Here is a 20,189-nt window from a genome sequence, read left to right as displayed (position 1 = left end):
CTCATTGACCTGAAAAGGATTTGAAAGGGGGAGAAGGAAATCAATGTGTGCCTATGAAACTTAGTGACATTTGGTCACACTCACACATCATCACCACATAGATCCTTAATGGTTTCAGTCTTCTTTCTAATTATTTCACTGTCTTATTTGCTTGCTTACCATCTGATAAAAGTCCAAACAGAAGGTGCAACAATGTGTAAGGAAGACACTTGGGAGCCTGCCAATGATGGCTTAACAATCAATCAGGGGATGCCAAGTGTCCTTCCTGCAACTAGTTCTTACAATGTTCATACCTAAATTATCATTGTCCTTATTTGATTTGCCCTGACTTTGTTTTTATTTATTTACTTATCTTTGTTTAAAAAAAGACTTAAAATAGAGTTACTTTGGTTGGCCCTAACATTTACAGAACATTTTCCACATCATCCCAAGATTATCTTATTCACCACTCCTTTTCTCCTTTTCTAGGTTTCATCCCTACATTAGAATGCCAATATGGAAGACTTTGTTTGCTTTTAAATGAGATGCAGGTGATCTACAAGCTATCTCACTATGGCTGAATAATAAATCACAGTTTATGAAGCAGATCTAAGCAAGATAACAAGAAGTTAGAGAGATAGATAATGGGAAAACTAATATTTACAGGGCAATCTTTTCAAAGAAATGACAAAAATGACCTCATGTTAAATTATTTTAATAGAGTTGAGAAGTCTAAAGAGATATAATATTAATATAAAATTAGGAGAGTAAGAGTAGTCAATTTCTTAAATAGCATGGAATCTCACATATAAACTTTACACCAAACCTATTATGATTAGGAAAAGTAGAAACAAAGTATTTTTTGATTGAAGGGTATAAATATAAATCATTAATAAACACCTACTAAGTAGTAAGTGAGTGAGTAAATTGGATAAAAGAAAGAGAGGAGAGAGTGAATGCGATTAAAGCGCTCCTCCTCAAAAACCTACTACTACTATCCTTTTGAACCGCTTTACAGTTTGTTAATATACCTCCGCCTAATTCCCAAAATACCCCCCCCCCCCCAAAGAGACTACCCTCTCTCATATATTTTCTCTCTCTCTCTCCTCAACTCTCCCTAAAAATCCCACCTTTGCGCGACTTCTCTTCTCAAACACTCCCGTCTCTCTTTTCTCTTCTCTCTCGTGCTGTTGATGATTGCCGCTTCTCTCGCTTCCCACTGAGGCGGGGAGAAAAACCCTAATCTCCCACAGACGCATTCAGGTGTGGATTGGATCCTTAGAGATCTCCGAATCTAGGATATCTACATTAATCAAAGTGGCAAACCCTCAAATACTCTTTTTTTGTTGATGTTTTATTTTTAGTTGTGTTTTGCGTTCGTTGATGAGTTGTTCTAGGGTTTGATTTATAGGTGATGATATTGTTGGTTTGTTTTGAATCTTTCTTGGTTGGTGATAGAGGAGGAAGGAAGAATCGGGATTTATGTCCATCAACCAATCTAGGGCAGAGAGAAGCGAGGGGCATTTGAGGAAAGCCGGTCGATCGGGAAGCTCCGGTCAGCACAGGGGATTCTACGGAGGCGGCGGCGGGAAGGGCGGCGGCGGCGGCGGGGCGCCTCCTCCTCCACTCTCCTCCAATTCTTCTGCGACCCAATCCTCCTCGCCTTCTTTATCTTCTAGCCGAAGGTGTAACCTTCGCCTTTGCTCTGATTTCTTTCTGGTTTTGTGTCTTCTTGACTTAGGTTATTAAACTTCTCAAAAAGTTAGGGTTTTGATGGACTTTCCTTTATCGTATCCAGCTTTAGGAAATCAGGTAATGGGCAAGGAAGCCAACCTAGATTAAATCCGTCGAGCTCGAGCTCTGACGCCAGCAGTGCTGTTCCTCCAGTCGCTGCCAACCGTGCTTTCCAGAATGGTGTGCATCCCCAATCCACCTCGCGTGGTACGCAGTGAATCCTTTTTACTTGCATCAACTTATTATCTTTCCTTTTTCTAAGTTACTTGATTGTATGACTGTTTTTTTTTTCCCTTCTTTTTTAATGGCATGGTTTGAAAATCTTGATTTTTATGTTTTAAACCATCTAATTTTGCTTGTATTGGTCGATGGGTCATCAGATGTGCCGCCAGCAGGTGGTACAAAGCCAGTTGATATGCCCGTGCCAAGAAATCCTTCTCGTGTGGTTCCCAGGGCTCCACCAGTTCAGTCTGCTGCTGGAGCATCAGATTCTTCAGGACTGCTGCCACCGGCTAAAGGTTTTTTTTTTTCTGTCTTTCTTTCTTACTTTTTTCAATATAAATTAAACGGCAATATACAAGTTTTTTTGTTGATATGCATTTTCAGTTTTTGGAATCATTATGTAATGGGATTTTCATTACTTTATTGTGCTATCGACTTCAGGGGATTCATCTAGGGAAGTTGCTCTCCAATTTGGTACTATAAATCCTGGGATTATGAATGGAATGCAAGTATGTCCTCTATTTGCATGTTTTGTTGTGATCCTTGATATTGAATCATGAACTCTTCTAATCCTACGTTCGTTATAAATTGGAAATGCACGACTGTTTTTACAGATTCCTGCACGGACAAGCTCAGCCCCTCCAAATCTGGATGAACAGAAACAAGATCAGGTTCGTTGATTGCTGCATTATTATGATAATTTATAATGCCATTTTTGTGGTTAACTGTTATCACAAGTGAATTTCTTCTTCCAATTTAGATCTCAGTGCATCAACATTATGCTCATAGCTATTCATGTTTTCACGTGACATGCAACCACCACCTCCATTAAGCCTCTAGCCCCAGCTACCTAGGGATTGTTAGATGAATGTTTTTCCTCCGTCCATCCTCCATTTGTTTGAAACTGAGGCCTTACTGTGCAACTTGCGTAATTTATCATGATTTTCACTAAAGAATCATGGGATATGTGTGTTCTAAACCTCCTCTGCAAAACATCTAGCTGTTTAGTTAGCATTTAGCCATTTTCGTTGTCATTATTGTATCGACAGTAGTATCACGTGGTTATTACCCATTTTATTCATTATGTCTTTCTTTTTAATCATTTCAGGTCCGTCATGGTTCATTTTGGCAAGTGCCCTCGACGCCTTTATCCTCTGATCCAAACAAGCAAGAACAACAGCAACCAGTAAGAAAGGATATTGGTGGTGCTAAGAAACCTAATTCTGGTCAATCTCAGCCTCCTCTTCCAATGAAGAAGGATCCACATCTCCCAATTCCATCTGCTCCTGTGGCACATCCAAAATCAAATGTACTTCCTATGTCTGCGATGCCCATGTCTATGCCTTTTCAGCATCAACAGCCACAAGTGCCCCTTCAATTCGGTGGCCCCAACCCACAAATGCAACCACAGGGTGTCATTCCTAGCTCACTACAAATGACAATAGCATTACCTGTGGCGAATGCACCCCAAGTTCCTCAACAAATGTATATTCCTGGTGTTCAAGCTCATTCTTTGCAACAACAAATGTTGATGCATCAGGGACAAGGCCTTGGATTTGCACCTCCGATTAGTCACCAACTAGCTCCTCAGTTAGGTAAACTGGGGATAGGAATTACTCCCCAATTTGCTCAGCAACAACCGGGGAGATTTGGTGTTCCCCGCAAAAGCACTGTGAAAATAACTCATCCAGACACCCATGAAGAACTGAAGCTTGATAAAAGAACTGATTCATATGTAGATGCTGTTTCCTCTGGGCAGAGACCTCTACCTGGTGTCGTCCCACAGTCTCAGCCTATTCAAGCTTATCCACAGTCTCATCAGATTAGCTACTATACTTCGTTACAACAAAATTCCTACAACCCTTCAGCCATTTATTTCCCTACTGCTAGTACTGTTCCTCTAACAAGTAACCAGATGCCTATTGGGTCCCAAGCTCCAAGATATAGCTATCCTGTCAATGAGACTGGGCAGCCAATTACTTTCAGTAACCCATCTGTATTAAATCCAATGCCTGGTGGCAAACTTGGGCCGCTTACTCAGGCACATGGTGTTTCTGAAGGAATCAATTCAGAGAACTCATCAATGCCTGCTCTATCAAATCCAGTCAAGGTAACCGTGAGGCCCCCTGTTAGCTCGCACGTGGAGAAAGTTGGGACAACTGCAGTAACAAGTAACATGTCCAATAGTCAAATGGATGCACTTAAGTTATTAGGCCCATCAGCTGATGCTCCTAGATCCCATCAGGAAAGCAATGTGGACATTGGTGAGGAAAATTCTGTTCAGCAACCCAAGCAGGTTCTTGAACCAGTGGGCATGTCCATCACAGATAGTCAGTCCACTAGAATTCCTCCAATGCTTTCAACACTGCAAGTGCAATCTGAAACTTCTTCATCAGATCTTGTCACTCCTATTGCAGATCCTGGATCAGTTTCAGCAGCTGATGGGAAGAAAAATACAGTTTTTCGAAGATCGGATTCTTTAAAGGATCATCGGAAAAAGACAAGTAAAAGGGATACAAGAAATTTTCAGCAACAGTCTCAGGTAAATTGTGTTCACTTTATGATAAATATGTATAATTTCCTTTTTGTGCTAAATGTGGCCAAATTTGTCATTTAACCTGTATATATGACTGGATTGCAGTCAGATGCATCAGATTCTGCAGGCATTAAATCATCACCAATTGTCAAGGATAAAACTGCATCTGGTGCAAGTAATCTTGAAGTTGGCAAAAGCTCGGAGAAAGTTCAGTCTTCTGTTGTGCTAGGTTTAACCACTTCCACAATAAGCTTGCCTTCTTCGAGCACTGGAGATGAGATTTCTTTGGAAGTAGGAACATCTGAAGCCGGAGTAATACCAGTATCTGCTGCATCTTCCTCTTTTGGAGTAATGTTGGAGGAGCCGTCAGAAAATATGCCTCTGTGCTTCTCTGGTGCATCTCCATTAGCAACTGATGGGGTTTCTATAAAGGAGGGTGGATCCTCTAAGGGATCACCTTCTTCAGGTCCTGAGGTTGATGGAACTATGTCAGGCAACTTGTGTTCCAATGATAGTGAAAATGTTCTTTTGATGGAGGTGCAGGGGAAGGAAATGCTAACAGCAACAGAACATGGAAAAGCTGAAGTATCTAGTGAATCCTTACAAGATTTTAGTAAGGCTAAAGTTTATCCAGTTTCTGTTGTTGAAGAATTATCTGAAGTTGTCAATCCAATTGTTCTGGCAAAGCAGGAAGTGGCAGGAATAGGGAATTCTGAAAAACTAAATACTCCAGACTATGGAGCTGAAAATTTACATCTTGATGCCTCCGAAGAAGCTGCCAATAAAGTAGAGGATGAATGTGAAGTGGGGAAATCAATCAGACCTGCTCTTACATTGCCGAGCTCCACCGATGCAGATTTGCTTTCTACTAGCTATCATCCATCTTCAGATGTAAATGAAGAATCTTCACGTCCAGGTACCAGTACCAACGAATCTAATCACTCTGAAATGGAAAGCAATCAGAATGCTGACTTAATTAAGCTTGCTATGAGACCTGTGGAGAGAGATTCTCTTCCAGATTCAGCTAAGTCTGAGGGGACAGAGAAACTGGAAAATAAGGTGACAGAGCTCTCTAGTGCTGGCCCTATTTCTGCAGGTGTTACTGAGCCTAAGGAGAACCTTGTTTTGGAGACAACTAAGATAAAGAGTAGTGTTGTGAAAAAGAAGAAGCTGAAGGATATACTTTCTAAAGCAGATGCTGCGGGATCTTCTGATCTTTACAATGCATATAAAGGACCAGAGAAAAAAAATGAAAGTGTTAGCACAGTAGAAAGCACCGACATTTCTTCAACAACTGATGCAAAGGATGCGCCTCGTGTTGATCCTGAAAAGGATGTTCCTGTGAGTGACGAGGACGGACAGGGCAAAGCTGATCTAGATGATTGGGAAGATGCAGCTGATATAGTCACTCCAAAATTGAGAACATCACAGCATGATCTGCAGATTAATGGAGCAAAAATACAGCCTCTTGATGGAACTGAAGCTGTTAATAGCAAAAAATATTCTAGAGATTTTTTATTAACTGTAGGACAACAGTATACTGAGCTTCCTGAAGGTTTTGAGATAGGGTCTGATATTGCTGATGCCTTGATGAGTGTTGCAGTGGGAAGATCATACGTTGTTGACCATGAACCATATCCAAGTCCAGGGAGGATATTAGATAGGTCTTTGGGAACTTCTCGAAGTGATCGCCGTCTAGCTAGCAATACTGATGACAATAAATGGATCAAGTCACCTGGCCCTTTTAGTCCTGGACGTGATCCTCGCCAAGATTTTGGTTATGGAGTTGCAGCTGTGAGCTTCCGTCCTGGCCAAGGAGTCAATCATGGGGTTTTGAGAAATCCACGTAACCAGCCACCCAGTCAGTTTGTTGGTGGGATTCTATCAGGCCCTATCCAATCAGTGGCATCTCAAGGGGGCATGCCACGTAGCAGTTCTGATTCAGACAGATGGCAGCGTGCTTCTGGTATTCAGAGAGGTTTAATGCCTTCTCCTCAGACACCTTTGCAGATAATGCACAAGGCTGAGAGGAAATACGAAGTGGGTAAAGTTTCTGACGAGGAACAGGCAAAGCAAAGACAACTGAAAGGCATTCTTAACAAGTTAACACCTCAAAATTTTGACAAACTTTTTGCACAAGTCAAGGAGGTTAACATAGATAATGCAGTAACTCTTACTGGTGTCATATCGCAGATCTTTGACAAAGCATTGACAGAACCTACCTTCTGTGAAATGTATGCAAATTTCTGTTTCCATTTGGCTGGTGCATTACCAGAAATCAGTGAGGACAACGAAAAAATTACTTTTAGGAGGTTGCTTTTAAACAAATGTCAGGAGGAATTTGAAAGAGGTGAAAGAGAGCAAGCTGAAGCTGACAAGGTGGAAGAAGAAGGTGAAATTAAACAATCCGAAGAGGAGCGGGAAGAGAAAAGGCTTCGTGCAAGGAGGCGCATGCTGGGAAATATCCGTTTGATTGGGGAGCTGTACAAAAAGAAGATGTTGACAGAGAGAATTATGCACGAATGCATCAAAAAGTTGTTAGGGCAGTATCCAAACCCCGATGAGGAAGATATCGAGGCTCTATGTAAATTGATGAGTACAATTGGGGAGATGATAGATCACTCAAAGGCAAAAGAGCATATGGATGCATATTTTGATATGATGCTGAATCTATCGTCAAACCAGAAGTTGTCGTCTCGTGTTAGATTTATGCTGAAAGACTCAATTGATCTGAGGAAAAATAAATGGCAGCAGAGAAGGAAAGTTGAGGGACCAAAGAAAATTGAGGAGGTTCACAGAGATGCAGCTCAAGAAAGACAGTCTCAAGCAAGTAGGTTAGCTCGTGGTCCGGTCATTACTTCGGTTTCAAGGCGCGGACAACCTGCAGATTATGGTGTTCGTGGTTCCTCTGCATTGACTCCTCCTAGTTCCCAACAAGTTGGTACTCGTGGATTGCCTTCTCAGACCCGTGGCTATGGCAAAACCCAGGATGTTCGCTTGGATGATAGGCATCAGTTTGAAAGCAGAATATCGTCACTTCCCCTCCCTCAAAGGCCTATTAATGATGATTCCATTACCCTTGGTCCTCAAGGCGGCCTTGCAAGGGGAATGTCTACTAGAGGGCAGCCAGTGTTGCCAATTGCTGCCTCAGCTGAAGTTCCTCGAAGCGTGGGTGAACATCGTAGGATGCCATCAGGTCCAAATGGTTATAATACTGTACCTGATTGGATGTCCCATAACTCAAGAGAAGATATTAATGCAAGAAATATGGCAGATAGGTTTACAGGAGCACCTTTTGATCAGCAAAGCTCTCAAGATCGCAATGTTTCTGGCAGTCGGGAATCCAGAAACCCAGATCGTGCTTTTGCTACACCAACTACAATTATTCAATCTGCTGGGAGAATACATGGATCATCAACTAGCACCCAAGATACACGTGCAGAAACTAAAACCTTCTCAGAGGAGGTTCTCCAAGAAAAATCAATATCAGCAATACGAGAATTTTACAGGTAAGTTCTATTTCAAGTTTATGCTTAAGGCTCATATTCTTCTAATATGTCACACGCACAAGTTTTTCCTTGCTTTATTGGGAGTTTAATGTGGATTCTCTACAAGCTTGGCAAATTTATTAATTTTTTACTTGGATCATCAGATCATACAAACCCAGTTTAGATTGTTATGATGCCATTATTTGCTATTCATAAATCCACCAATGGCTTTGAATTTTGTGGTTTAATTATCAAAAAGAAAAGATTTGCTAGCTATGCTATTTGTACAACAGAGCAAACAATGATCAGGGTAACTAACATGTTACTCAACTAAGTAAAGTAGTAACCTTGTTTTGAATGATGTATGTAAGTTCCAACGGAACTCTTTTTCCCTTGGAAATCACTTCTCTGTTGAATGTGTTTTTGCAGTCTTCTCTTCCCTACCAAGGCATATAACCCATGGATTCCTCTACTCTATCATCTAAATTATCTTGTACATTTCCAAATTCTTAGATTTTCTGATAAAATGCAAACATCTATGCTTTATACTGGATGGTTATTCGAGCCTACGTTTTACTACCATTTATACTTTTCTACAGCTGAAGATGGAGAATTGTAACGCTTAGCAATTTATACATATTCACCAGTCATTTGGAGTTCCTTTCTTATTTTTAAGTTGAAAGTTCCAGATCTTGTTTTCTGTTTTTGCTGGAAATATTACTAGCACTTTCTCTCTTATATTAGATTGTTGTGTGTTTAATGGCAGGAAAACTGATTTATATTTACTGAAGAAGTTTAACATTTCTTCTCCATACTTTTCTTGGTCATCAATACGACGTCCTGTCCTTGCAGTTCATCCAATGATAAACCTAATTCAAATTAAAGAACTATGACACAATCAAACCCGAATGAATATAAATGATCCAAAATAAGATTGCTATTGACTGAGGTTGGCAGGGCAAATTGGCAATTAGGATGCCTGTTGTTACCTTTGTATTGATATGTAACTGCTGTTATCTCCTTCTGGATGCTGATATAAGTTTGGTATTTCTTTTCCAGTGCCAAAGACGAGAAGGAGGTTGCCTTGTGTATGAAAGAGTTGAATTCCCCTAGTTTCTATCCTTCAGTTGTGTCGCTTTGGGTTACCGACTCTTTTGAAAGGAAGGACATTGAAAGGGATCTCTTGGCTAAGCTTCTTATTGACCTTTGCAAGCCTCGAGATAGCTTGCTAAGCCAAGGGCAGCTAATTCAGGGGTATGAATGACATAAACTTAACTTCTATTAAGATATTATAGCTCTTTGGCTCTTTACATTCTCTCATTATGCTTGCCGACACACACAAAAGGCACCAACTCATTACATGATCCATATTATTACTTTTCTGACTCAAATTAACTTGCTTCAGGTTTGAATCTGTCCTCTCTACCTTAGAGGATGCTGTAAATGATGCTCCAAAAGCTGCAGAATATCTTGGACAGTTATTTTCAAAATTAATACTGGAAAATGTGGTGTCCTTGAGTGAGATAGGGAGATTGATACGTGAAGGTGGGGAAGAGCCAGGGCGTCTGCAGGAAATCGGGCTTGCATCAGAGGTCCTCGGTAGCACCCTAGAGTCCATAAGATTAGAAAAAGGGGATTCTGTTTTGAGTCAGATCCGCGCAAGCTCCAACTTGATGTTGGAGGATTTCCGACCTCCACGACCCATCAAATCTAAAAAGCTGGATGTTTTTCTTTAGTGATAAAAGGCACTCTGTATCAGGTGAGATAATTCATGTTTAGGTCCTTAGGATACTTGATCCAATATTCCTTTCAGTTTATTATATATATAATTCTACCAATGCCTTCATATTCTTCCACAGATGACTTAAATTTGAACAGCACATCACTTGAACAATCTATTTATTTGTAGTATCACCAGTAAGAGATTTTTTTTTTTTTTTTTATCCCTGGTAGCCAAACTGGATCTTTTGTTGCTGCTTTTAGTCAACTACGGGTTGCGAATGCAATCAAGAGTTTGCTATGATATTGTCATGAATTTCTTCTCACATGCTATAAAGCCACAAGACTATATTATTGATTACAGATTCTGGCACTGGCCCAAGTTGCAGATTGTGTTGCAGTTTAGCCTGCATTGCTTATCACTAAATCGTTCTTTTTTTTTTTTAAATTATTCCTCACATTTTTAGTACTTGAAACTTGAATTATCAATGTTAGTCATTTTCATTATGCATTTCTTAATCAACATCTTTTTCTCAGAGAACAAAAAAAGGACCTCATCTTGGACCCGAAGCCCATTGGGTCGACATTGGGCTTTGACCTTTCTCGGTCCGGTCCAAGGCCAATCATGGGACAACTGGACCCGCAGGGCCCGCATTTAGTCCGAGAATTTCAAGTAACTCCGTACATTACGAACCTTTTGTGGTTCAAATCCTATCTTATTATCGATTTTTAAAAAAAAATAAATGTATTAATTGACATAGTACTGCTCGTCGTAGCACCGTAATACTATTATCATAAAATTAAATAAACCATACTTTACGAAATTATCAAATATCCTTGCAGATCAAACAGTTTGAATACCCTGAAAAAGAATTATTATGAGAGTAAAAGATCATTATAGATGAGCTCAGTTTGAATAACATAAATCAATCTAAAGGTATTGATTTGCTTTGAGGAAATATATATTATATGTCTATCTATTTAACTTACCATTGAAATTTAATAAAAAAATTTTACCATTGAACCACGAACACACACACGTTGCACTAATCTTTCACTTTTATTATTTTAATCTGACATTTGAAAATTGGAAATTTTCATTTAACACCTTACCATTTCACATATTTGCCATTTAGGCCTTGCTATCGTGTATCTAAAAGAACATACTTCATGTTATGTTAAAAAACATAACTATTCAACTAGATGGCTTGAAATATGAAATATTTTACTTAGTTCAAACTATTTGTCTACTAAAATGTCTAAAATACTCTTTTCTTCTGGTAGCCTTCTAGGGCATAAGAAAAATTAATTCTGTGGCCCCTTGGAATCAGCCGCAACGACTTGTTAATTACTGAGAGTTAATTAGTTAATTTATTTTTCCTTCGTTAAATTGATTTACTCTACGAACTATCAATACACATTAAACTAGATAAAGCAATACCTTTAACCCAAAGCCAGAAAAAGACTATTTTTATTGGCAGTCATCACAAAATAAGTGTATAGTACAGGACCCTTTTAACTGATAAGAACCTTTTATTAACGAAACAAAGTTCCCATAAGATTTAAATCAAGTTTAAATTTGCGTTCCACAGGAGAGAAAAATATGAAAAAAAAAAAATTGTACACATGAATCAAATCGAGTATTAACAGAAGGATCCAGTCTTGCAGCTGATGGTAGAGAATAGCCTGCCTGAAAAAAAGCTTTAAGACAAATCTGAATAAGAGGGGAAGATTCATATTAGAGAGAGAAGGGCTTTGTATAGACATCAAATGGCTCACACGCAGTCAGCTGCGGCTCCTGCGAGGTAAAAGAGTAAACTGTTATTTTCTTTCTAGGGCTTTTTGCATGCATTTAAAACTTCAGTAATTTAAGAGGCATGAAATGATTCTAGGTGCATAATACTGACCATCAGGGTGGTTGCACTACAGTGATTCTATAGAACTATATATCATCAGATAATTGGAAAGGACTAAAAATATCTCAACTTTTAGAAACCTCATTATATTTGGGGTGTTATATTTGAATACTTGTACTCAACAGGATACTTTGTCTACACAGAGTATATGATCAGAAAATGGATACTTAGCATGTGAAAAAGAATTGGCAGACTTCCAAACTTATGCGTGCACGGATCTAGGAAACAGAGTTTAAGAATCACCTGACTTAATCCACCTCCGGCGCTGCCTCCAGTCAGTAGCATGGTGAGAAGTGTTGTAACAGGGCCTCCACCCATTGCATCACCGGTGTTTCGGATGGTTGATCGCATGGAATTCAGTATGCTCCCATATGTTGCCCCTTGTCCCCGTTCAATAGCTTGGATAAAGCAGAAAGTCATCGCACCTGTTGAAGTAATCCTCGAAAGAGCCTGTTTGATAGCAAAGCTTCAGTTGTCTAAAGTTGATCAAACAAAAAGGCATATGAGAATTGCATCACAGTATCAAGTAGAGATTAAAACAATACTCCAACTATTTCCAGTTCTGCCTCTAAGAGGCAGCAGCCATGGATTTGATACATCACGGATGGGTCAGAAGGAAAATGATATCAGGTGTTAGAAAATAGTTGAAATCACAAGGGTTGCAAGACTATTCCAACTTCTTCGTTAGTGCTGTTGACCATCAGGAATTGGAAGTTCATACAAATATTACCATGTTAAAATAAAGTCTTTCAATTTGAAAAAATAGGGTTCACCACAATGCCATATGAAATCTAGAAGGCTGATTTCTTATTGTACGTACAACTCTATGTTTGCCTCAACTGTGTTCACAACCTGTGTTCTCTTTACCATCACAAGAATGATGATCTCTCAATGTCATTCCTATGAAGAACAGATTAGTGTCAATATTAACAGTTCTGTCTTGCTGACACTATGCCGAACATATTGCTAGCTCATGAGAAATAAGTACTTTTTGGACTTGACAAGAGACATCCTTCACCTAAATTGGTGTAATTGTAAGATAAAAGAGATAGGAGATTACCGAGGTATCAGCAGAGGTTTGATCATCATCACAACCACTAAATGAAATAGCTTCCCCACCATTTGTACCTTTCCAAACACCGGATCGTGGACGGTGGTCTTCCCACCCATATTCCCCACTCCTGGATAAGTAAATATGACCTTAATCAGCTGCATCATTACAACCATAACAGATATCTACCTAGTAGTTGTTTGAATTGCTCGAGCATGTTATAATGGCTTTAACAGTACAAAGCACTAATAGTTCAACCAAGATGACATCGAGAAATCGAGAGATGGTGTAAAATCATAGACCATTGCCTGATAGAATATCTTGGTCAACTTGTTAACTATATGCAAAAGACATGGTTGTGAACATATCCTCTTATTGTTACCCCTCTTTTCAAAGGATATTCCTTGGGTGCTTTCACAATTAATGATAAATTTATTCAGTGCAGGTTCCAATCCTAGAGAAAGGGAGGTTGTTGTATCTTGCTGAATGGTGAAAAAGAACAGTGAACAAGGTTAATCACAACCCAAAAAGGAAAATCACCTGAATGGTGAAAAGGAACAACTAATAGGTCAGAAATAGAACATTGTACTAGATATTGTTTTTGAATCTGTTGCATTTTCTTTTCCTATTTATACATGAGAATATAATGCAAAGGAGGTCATGATGGAACCCTCTTTAATGAGGCAAAATAAAGAACAATATACGCTGCATAAGGAAGGGCTTTATGATTCTATAAGTAGATGAAAACCTTGATTCAACTAGTTGAACATCGGTTAACAATGAACCATTTAAAGTTGCAAACCATAACTAACATATGATTATCCAAAAAAGGGGGAGAAAATGTTTAGCATGGTTCTCGAATATATTTTCACTCCTGTATAAATAATAATTCTTTCTTGTCCAGAAAAAAGAACAAATTCATGGCAACGCAAGTTTATGTCATCATTCTCTACTAATTGTAACAACAGACAACTGACTCAAATACCAGGCATATGCCGATACATTAAGGAGCAGGAATTTATTCTTGACGTCACTTACCTTTTCATTCTGCAGAGGAAAGGCAAATCAAGTACAGTCCCGCTGTGGCAGGCGTCGATAAATGCATGAAGCTTAACTCCACGAAGAAGTGGTCTAACAATGGCTGCATTAATCTCATCATCTACAATCATTCCTTGTGTTTCGAAGTCAAGAGGGCAAAGGGTTTCATCAAACCCATCAACCTCATCCCCATTATAGTTCCTTTGCTGAGAGCCATGACCAGAGTAGTGGAACACCAACGAGTCGCCTGGTTGACAACCCTGTACGAGCCAATAGAGTGCCATCCTTAAATTGTGTTTGGTTGGAATTTTGTATGGATCGGTTTCTTCTTCTGCGAATCAATTGAAGGGTATATAAATTAAAAGCCCATCAAAAAGAAGAAAAATTTCCTGGATGTAAAACAAGTTGTAGCAACGAGTACATGCTCAAAAAAGTCAACCTAAAGCTTCGATTCTTTCTAAAGCCATCTAATCCAAGTATGTTTTTTTAGTAAATTAAGTAAACAATTAGATCGCAGCAACCGAACAATCAGGAACCTAATTCTTTGTGAGCCTAGTTTCTACAGACGTCCAAGAACAACTCGAAACCCTCCATCAACACAAATCAGACAAAATTCCAAAAGAGAAAAGAAAACATAATGAGGAAAGGAAATTAGGGCACGGACGAGCTGACCGGTAAGCATGATGATGGAGGATTCGGGGAAGTGGAACCGATTGATGAGGAGGTAGCGCATGCACTTGGCATCGTTGATGCAGCCCTTGAGCTCGTGCCGCGAGTGCCGATACGAAATCCCGCATATCACCGCCTTCTTCTTCCCGTGCGGCGACGGTGGCGGGCCCCAGGGAGCCCCGTAGGGAGAAGGAGGCGGCGGAGTGGCGGCGGAGAAGGATGTCGACGGCGGAAGAGGCATGGAGCGGGGGTCGGCCACGTGGGTGACAGCATGGCAGACGGCGCAGCGGATGGATCGGGCTCCCGGCGGGAGCTGGAGGGGAGTCCGGCAGCCGGAGCAGTTGACCAGCATCATCATGGCGGCGACCACGCACGAAAGTTACTACGTTCCGGAGGAAAAGAGAAAACGATAAGGGATTTCGCTTGAGATAGATGCGACGGGCTTCGATCTTTCTTTTTATCGAACAGGACGCTTCGTCGTGGGATTTGCGCGTTGGAGACGGTTTGATTCGTCGAATGTCCCGATAGAGGAGAAAAAAGGGAACACGGTTGGACTCTTGGATTAGCGTGCAACAGCAAGGAGAACTAAAAGTAAAGGTGACGGAGGAAAAAATTATTAATAATAGTAGTAATTAATCTTAATTAATACCGACAGATATATGCCAAAGACTCGAAAGAATAAATTTATACCAAAAAAAAAAAAAAAGAATACTTGAATGAAGGAATTTATATACAAAATAAAACATTTCTATAGAAGTTGCCCACCAATTTTATTCACCATCTTAGAAAAATTATATAGCAATCTAATATTCTAATACGTCTTTTTCTGTATTATAAAAGCAAAATTAACAAGTTTATTTTGACTTTGCAATGTGAACTGTTTTCTTTTCCGAATTTTCTGCTTACGTCGTAAATAACATAACTACTATTAGTTTAACAATAAATACCTAATCCACAAACTATGTTTGATAGATAGATAGATAGATACATGAAGCAACCACGCTTAAGCAATTAAGTATAGAACAATGCGTCAATGCGTATGAAACAATAACTTGATGAAGGAAATGAAAGGAAAAAAGCGAGATTAGTGAAGGTAACATTGCAAGATTAACAATCAGCAGCAAGTTGCACTTGTTCGGTGGTTACATCTAAGGTTAAATAAACAATAGCTCGATGAATAATAGGCCAGCCCATTACATACATTTCGCCATGCTTAGGATGGGAAAAGGGCGGCAGTTTGTCTTTTCAGGAATAATACACCTGCAACGTTGGATCTTGATCACGGCTTGTGAATTTTAAAGCCAAACACTCTGGGAACATATCGCTGGGATGGCTTCAGTGGCTTGAGGTGTGGATATGTCATCAGAAACAGGTGAGGAAATGTCGTCCCGAAGTAAGCTCCGTCGATGTCTGAACAAAGTCAAGAAAATGTTACAAGAATACAAAAGAAATTGCTCTCCAATCCAAAACACTCAAATGAGCTTGCATGAAAACATGAACCATCTTTCACAGAGATAAACGGCTTAAAGAAAAGGAGCAACTAGTATGTATAGATACACAGGTACTATCTAAAGAATTTTGTTTTAGTTCTATTAATAAGGAAATATATTTCTGACTAAGAATTTCACATTAGATATTGCTTCATATAGTTGTAAAAAATTTGCAACTGCAATATTTATTCGGTCAAAAAAGCAATAAATCATAAATAAGAAGCAATATAACATGTCCATTTCCATGGAAAATATTAGCATGCAAAACTTTGTAAGAATAGAGAAATTGATAAGAATGAAAGGATACTGCCTTGGTACTTGGATCTCGGATAGTATATATCTTCACATTTGGGACAGTATATTTTCACTGTACTGGATCGAGGAATATCTGATTGCCCAACCGGAAGACATGGTTGGCCGCAGCAGTACACTCGAGGGCATCTTCCAAAGTCATAGTTCTTGAACTTATCAAGCTGCAAGGAACAATCATCATAAAAACTCATCACCAATCCAAAGCTGATGTATAACAAAAATGTGGGAGCAACTCACCATTCCAGCCATCCCTTTACCGGTTAAAATGTAACGAACATGAATCAAACCATATAGCATCTCTGCAGCAGACTCAACCAACTCATTTTGTTCCTCAGTGAACATATCACCTGTATATTTGGATAACCGAGTACCATCAGTGGTGTAGCTAGGATTTTAAATAATGATTTTTAAGATATGAAGGTAACTCCCAACATCAAAAGCTATCATTTATCTCCTTACAGGCTCTATCTGTATCTCAAGGAGCTCTTAGAGATTGCTCCTTAGTTGCAAAAGCCAAATTAAAATTGGTTACGCGGAAACCCTAATTCTACCTCTATGAAGAAAACTCAACTCAAACAATCAAGCTCCTGAAGGAAAGAACAAAAGTAGGAATAGTAGATGTCCTTTAATAACCAAAATTAATAGCATTATCAATTTTCCAAGAGTAACAGAACTAGTTCATCATTAACCAAAATTAATAGCATTATCAATTCCAGTTCTTGCTGTTTATTCTTGTACCTGAGTTCTCCAACATAATTAGACAACAGGTCACTAACTATACCTCCAAACAGACTTTGCAAGTGTGCAAACCTGAAAACTGCCGCCTTTCCAACTCAACACAACAAAATCTCTGTGCTGACAAATATTGACGGTACTCGGTTTATTTTACAAAGCAGTAGAGTTTTTATGAAATTTACGTTCTCATGTAACTATTTTTCTTCGTATGACTTTAACCACTTACAAAAAAAATTGATGAAATTGCTGTGCTTCAACTGAAAACAAGTTACTTATGTGCATATGCTAAGAAAAAGAATCAAGAAAAAATAAAGTCTGATCAAGCAAACTAATGCCATGAAACATTAATTGAAATTGATCACAATAAGCCTCAATTCAATAAGTACTGCTGATGCTAATATTATCTCCCAAAAGCAACTCAATAACAATATCCTTAAATAGTCAATCATTCTTAAGTAACTCGATATCTCAAGTAGTGTCCGAGAATCAGCATAAGTTACATACTTTTGCAAGTATTGCATTCCGATTAACTAGATATAAGTCGTACAAAAGCAACAATTCCAAAAAAAAATGTGAATAATGTTGAAGTGGCATATAATCTTTGTTGAGTGAGAGAGTCAAGCTTACCATGTGAGGACTCGACATCTAAGATCAGATCAAGAGCATAATCATAATATGGAACTTGACTGCTAAGCCCGCAAAGGTTAAAATCATCTTGTATGTATTCATCATCAACTTCACAAAAGAACTCATTTCCTCTTAAATTGCAAAACCATGAAATCCATGATGTGTCTTCTCCATCAGAACCACTAACATCTGATTCTTCACTGTCAGATTCAGATTCCTCTGTAAAATCACAAGAATGTAAAGAAAACTTAGAAAAGCTAGTAGCAAACAAGTCAAACATAAGCACAAACACATCATCAGACATAACAATGGAAATAGATTTAATACAACCAATATGCATCTGGAAGAATGTAACACAGCATATGCATAGTGTTAATGCAGGATTCACAAGTGTATACATGGTTTGAAAACACCATGGCTGGATATGAGCTACCGACAAATAAATAAGTGTACAGCATGGAAAAAGCTTTTCAATGTTATGACTTATAACAACTATTTAGTATGTGAACTGGCATATAAAGTCTTGTTACTCGAGACATATTCCTACTTGAAGGACAGGTCAATATTTAACTACCAAATTTTCTAGCAAAAATGATTTTTCCCCTCCACATTTGACATCAAATTAAGCATCTTATAGTTTTAATAGCTAAATTCAGTTTCAATGAGGAATAAGGCAGACACACTATAGCTAGCTAGAGAGAGAGAAACCAGAACTTCTAGGCTACATAATATTTCTTATGATCATCACAAACCACCTTGGCCGTGTAGTCTTAATGAAGAGAAAATTACCACTTACCCAATAGTGAATTTACTAGTTCAGTAATGGGCCTGATAACCATATAAGATCAAACAACAATGGACTTTTAACAAGAATAATCTAGAGGTGGATTTCCTGGTAATAAAAAAAGACAATCAATCATCTGACTACAAATGCAGTGAAAGATCCAAGATCCTTTAAAACATACTACAGAAAACATGCTTGTCAGCTAAATTCAAAAAGTGCCAACTAATCCGACGTATAAAATTCTTCACATGTTAATCTTCTTCCCTCCTTTCTTTTCTGTTTCTCTGTTATTGTGTGCAAATCATGAAATCAATAGTCTGTCCAATTTCACATACCAAAAGCAATCGTATTCACAAATAAGACCAGATAATTGCATTCAATCTGCATCTCATGCTACAAATAAAATGGAAAAAAAAAATGTGAAAGCAGATTGCAATCTAATATCATCTCCTACGGAAAATTAACAGTTACAAAAGGGAGAAGCCAACATCGAAACAAAGAAGAAGATTGGGAAAAACTAACCATCGGAGCACTTGTTCTTAGAGAATGACCCAGAACGCTGGTCACGGTGGTCAGGCTGCTTCCCCGACGACGAGGGCACTACGAACCTCTCCTTCTCCTTGTTGTTAAATCCCCGAGAAGTCGACGGCGACGACTTCTCCAAGTGCTTGTCCAAGGCATCATTGATTCGCTTCCGATCCAAGGATCCGATCTCCCCCTTCGACCCCACTACACCTCGACTTCTATACATATCCCCCTCCTCCTCTTCGATCCCCCAACCTGCCCCCAAAAAACCAGATCAACCCACCCACCGATCCATCGGAAATATCAAAAGGAGCAGAAACGAATGCCGGAAATCAGCAGATCTTGCCGGCAAAAAGAAATGCAAGATCTCGAGAAGGAACCTCAGATTTCAAGTGAAAAGGGGACTATTATCGTTAATGTTACGATTAAGGTTTGTAAAAGGAGATCGAGGAGGAGGAATCCTCCGGGTTCTCGGTGATCGAAAGAGTACGATAGAAAGCGGAGGAGAGACAAGAAGACGAAGGGGCTGGTTAGTAAATATGAAGAACGTTAGGGGTTTAAATGAAAGAGGTCTACTATTTCGAGCTCATCTCAACTAGATCTTTTTTTTTTCGTTTCAGGGCATTTCATGTTGTCGGTACTAAACGGGTCTGCCTCCCTCATCCTATCAACCCGAATCCGAACTATTGGTTCATATCAGGCCCAAATTGAAGCCCAACCCAATAAGCAACAGCTTCTTCGATTTTTATTTAAAAAATATTGCACATTTTAACATCCTATTTTTTATCCAATAATATTCCCCCTTTTATTTAATGAGCAATTAACATTTTAAATAAATGACGACGACTTAGTAACAGATAATAGGAATGTGGCCTACAAAAAAGTCAACTTCCTTCTACCGTACTCCATCATTCTATGGACACATAACTCGTCATTATATTCTAGGTAGCCAATAGTTTGAAAAGAAAAAGTCTATATCTCCAATATTTCCCTTCATTTTCCAAGAAAAATCCTATCAAAAATCACGGGGTGATAACGTAACGTGGAAGTTTTACCATCACGTATTTAAAATACTAATTATTGATCACAAGATCGCATTTAGAATGAGAATGGAATGATAGGAAAAGGATTTAATACACGTAGTTTTAAGCGACGGGCAAGAGCGAGATTATATGCAACCAGCAAGATCTCGCCACGTACCATATCGAGAGCTTCGCTTCGCTTCCATTCCGCCCTGAGATTTACATCAGGCAACTGGGTTTAGACTTCTTCCCTGCATCGGAAATCACAGTGTGTGTATAATTATCACACGGAATCCCGATCTAAATGAGTACCTCGAGAAATAACGAAGCTAATATTTCAAC

General features: G+C 39.0%; 3 protein-coding genes across 4 annotated transcripts; 1 reads left to right on the top strand and 2 right to left on the bottom strand.

Annotated features, from left to right (window-relative positions):
- The first annotated feature begins 1,086 nt into the window (after positions 1-1,086).
- LOC140763560 (eukaryotic translation initiation factor 4G-like) lies at positions 1,087-10,041 on the top strand. The gene is made up of 10 exons (XM_073101808.1): positions 1,087-1,242; positions 1,438-1,664; positions 1,778-1,920; positions 2,094-2,231; positions 2,377-2,444; positions 2,550-2,606; positions 3,044-4,477; positions 4,577-7,980; positions 9,019-9,213; positions 9,365-10,041. The coding sequence occupies exons 2-10, from the start codon at positions 1,462-1,464 to the stop codon at positions 9,693-9,695; spliced, it is 5,973 nt and encodes a 1,990-aa protein (XP_072957909.1). The 5' UTR covers positions 1,087-1,242; positions 1,438-1,461; the 3' UTR covers positions 9,696-10,041.
- A 1,150-nt stretch (positions 10,042-11,191) lies between these two features.
- Positions 11,192-14,860, bottom strand: LOC140762198 (metacaspase-1). Its single transcript, XM_073099836.1, has 5 exons — positions 14,356-14,860; positions 13,684-14,014; positions 12,655-12,775; positions 11,838-12,044; positions 11,192-11,476 (listed from the first exon to the last, which is right to left on the bottom strand). The coding sequence occupies exons 1-5, from the start codon at positions 14,708-14,710 to the stop codon at positions 11,417-11,419; spliced, it is 1,074 nt and encodes a 357-aa protein (XP_072955937.1). The 5' UTR covers positions 14,711-14,860; the 3' UTR covers positions 11,192-11,416.
- Positions 14,861-15,436: 576 nt separating this feature from the next.
- Positions 15,437-19,393, bottom strand: LOC140762199 (casein kinase II subunit beta-1-like). 2 transcript variants are annotated; one of them, XM_073099838.1, is made up of 5 exons: positions 18,823-19,393; positions 17,517-17,735; positions 16,392-16,501; positions 16,150-16,315; positions 15,437-15,762 (listed from the first exon to the last, which is right to left on the bottom strand). In XM_073099838.1, exons 1-5 carry the CDS (start codon positions 19,049-19,051, stop codon positions 15,632-15,634), a joined length of 855 nt encoding a protein of 284 aa, XP_072955939.1. In that variant the 5' UTR covers positions 19,052-19,393; the 3' UTR covers positions 15,437-15,631. The 2 variants fall into 2 exon arrangements, with proteins under 2 accessions (XP_072955939.1, XP_072955938.1); XM_073099837.1 differs by having other exon boundaries at positions 16,153-16,315; positions 18,823-19,080.
- Positions 19,394-20,189: the final 796 nt, after the last annotated feature.

Source organism: Typha angustifolia, chromosome 7 (genome assembly GCF_048772165.1).
Source record: "Typha angustifolia cultivar Huaian chromosome 7, ASM4877216v1, whole genome shotgun sequence".
Lineage (NCBI taxonomy): Eukaryota > Viridiplantae > Streptophyta > Magnoliopsida > Poales > Typhaceae > Typha > Typha angustifolia.
The sequence above is the reverse complement of the archived record's forward strand: the minus strand, read 5'-3'. Positions and strand labels throughout refer to the sequence as shown.

Bases quoted from the DNA above. Each gene is read 5' to 3' on its own strand.
- LOC140763560 (XM_073101808.1), top strand. From the start codon at position 1,462: ATGTCCATCAACCAATCTAGGGCAGAGAGAAGCGAGGGGCATTTGAGG. The intron at 1,665-1,777 runs GTGTAACCTTCG...TATCGTATCCAG, and splicing joins TCTTTATCTTCTAGCCGAAG to CTTTAGGAAATCAGGTAATG. The intron at 9,214-9,364 runs GTATGAATGACA...AACTTGCTTCAG, and splicing joins CAAGGGCAGCTAATTCAGGG to GTTTGAATCTGTCCTCTCTA.
- LOC140762198 (XM_073099836.1), bottom strand. From the start codon at position 14,710: ATGATGATGCTGGTCAACTGCTCCGGCTGCCGGACTCCCCTCCAGCTC. The intron at 14,015-14,355 runs GTCAGCTCGTCC...ATTGATTCGCAG, and splicing joins CTCCATCATCATGCTTACCG to AAGAAGAAACCGATCCATAC. The intron at 11,477-11,837 runs GTGATTCTTAAA...TTTACCTCGCAG, and splicing joins CCGGAGGTGGATTAAGTCAG to GAGCCGCAGCTGACTGCGTG.
- LOC140762199 (XM_073099838.1), bottom strand. From the start codon at position 19,051: ATGTATAGAAGTCGAGGTGTAGTGGGGTCGAAGGGGGAGATCGGATCC. The intron at 16,502-17,516 runs GTAAGCTTGACT...CCAAATATACAG, and splicing joins AGATGTCGAGTCCTCACATG to GTGATATGTTCACTGAGGAA. The intron at 15,763-16,149 runs GTATCCTTTCAT...GACTTTGTTCAG, and splicing joins GAGATCCAAGTACCAAGGCA to ACATCGACGGAGCTTACTTC.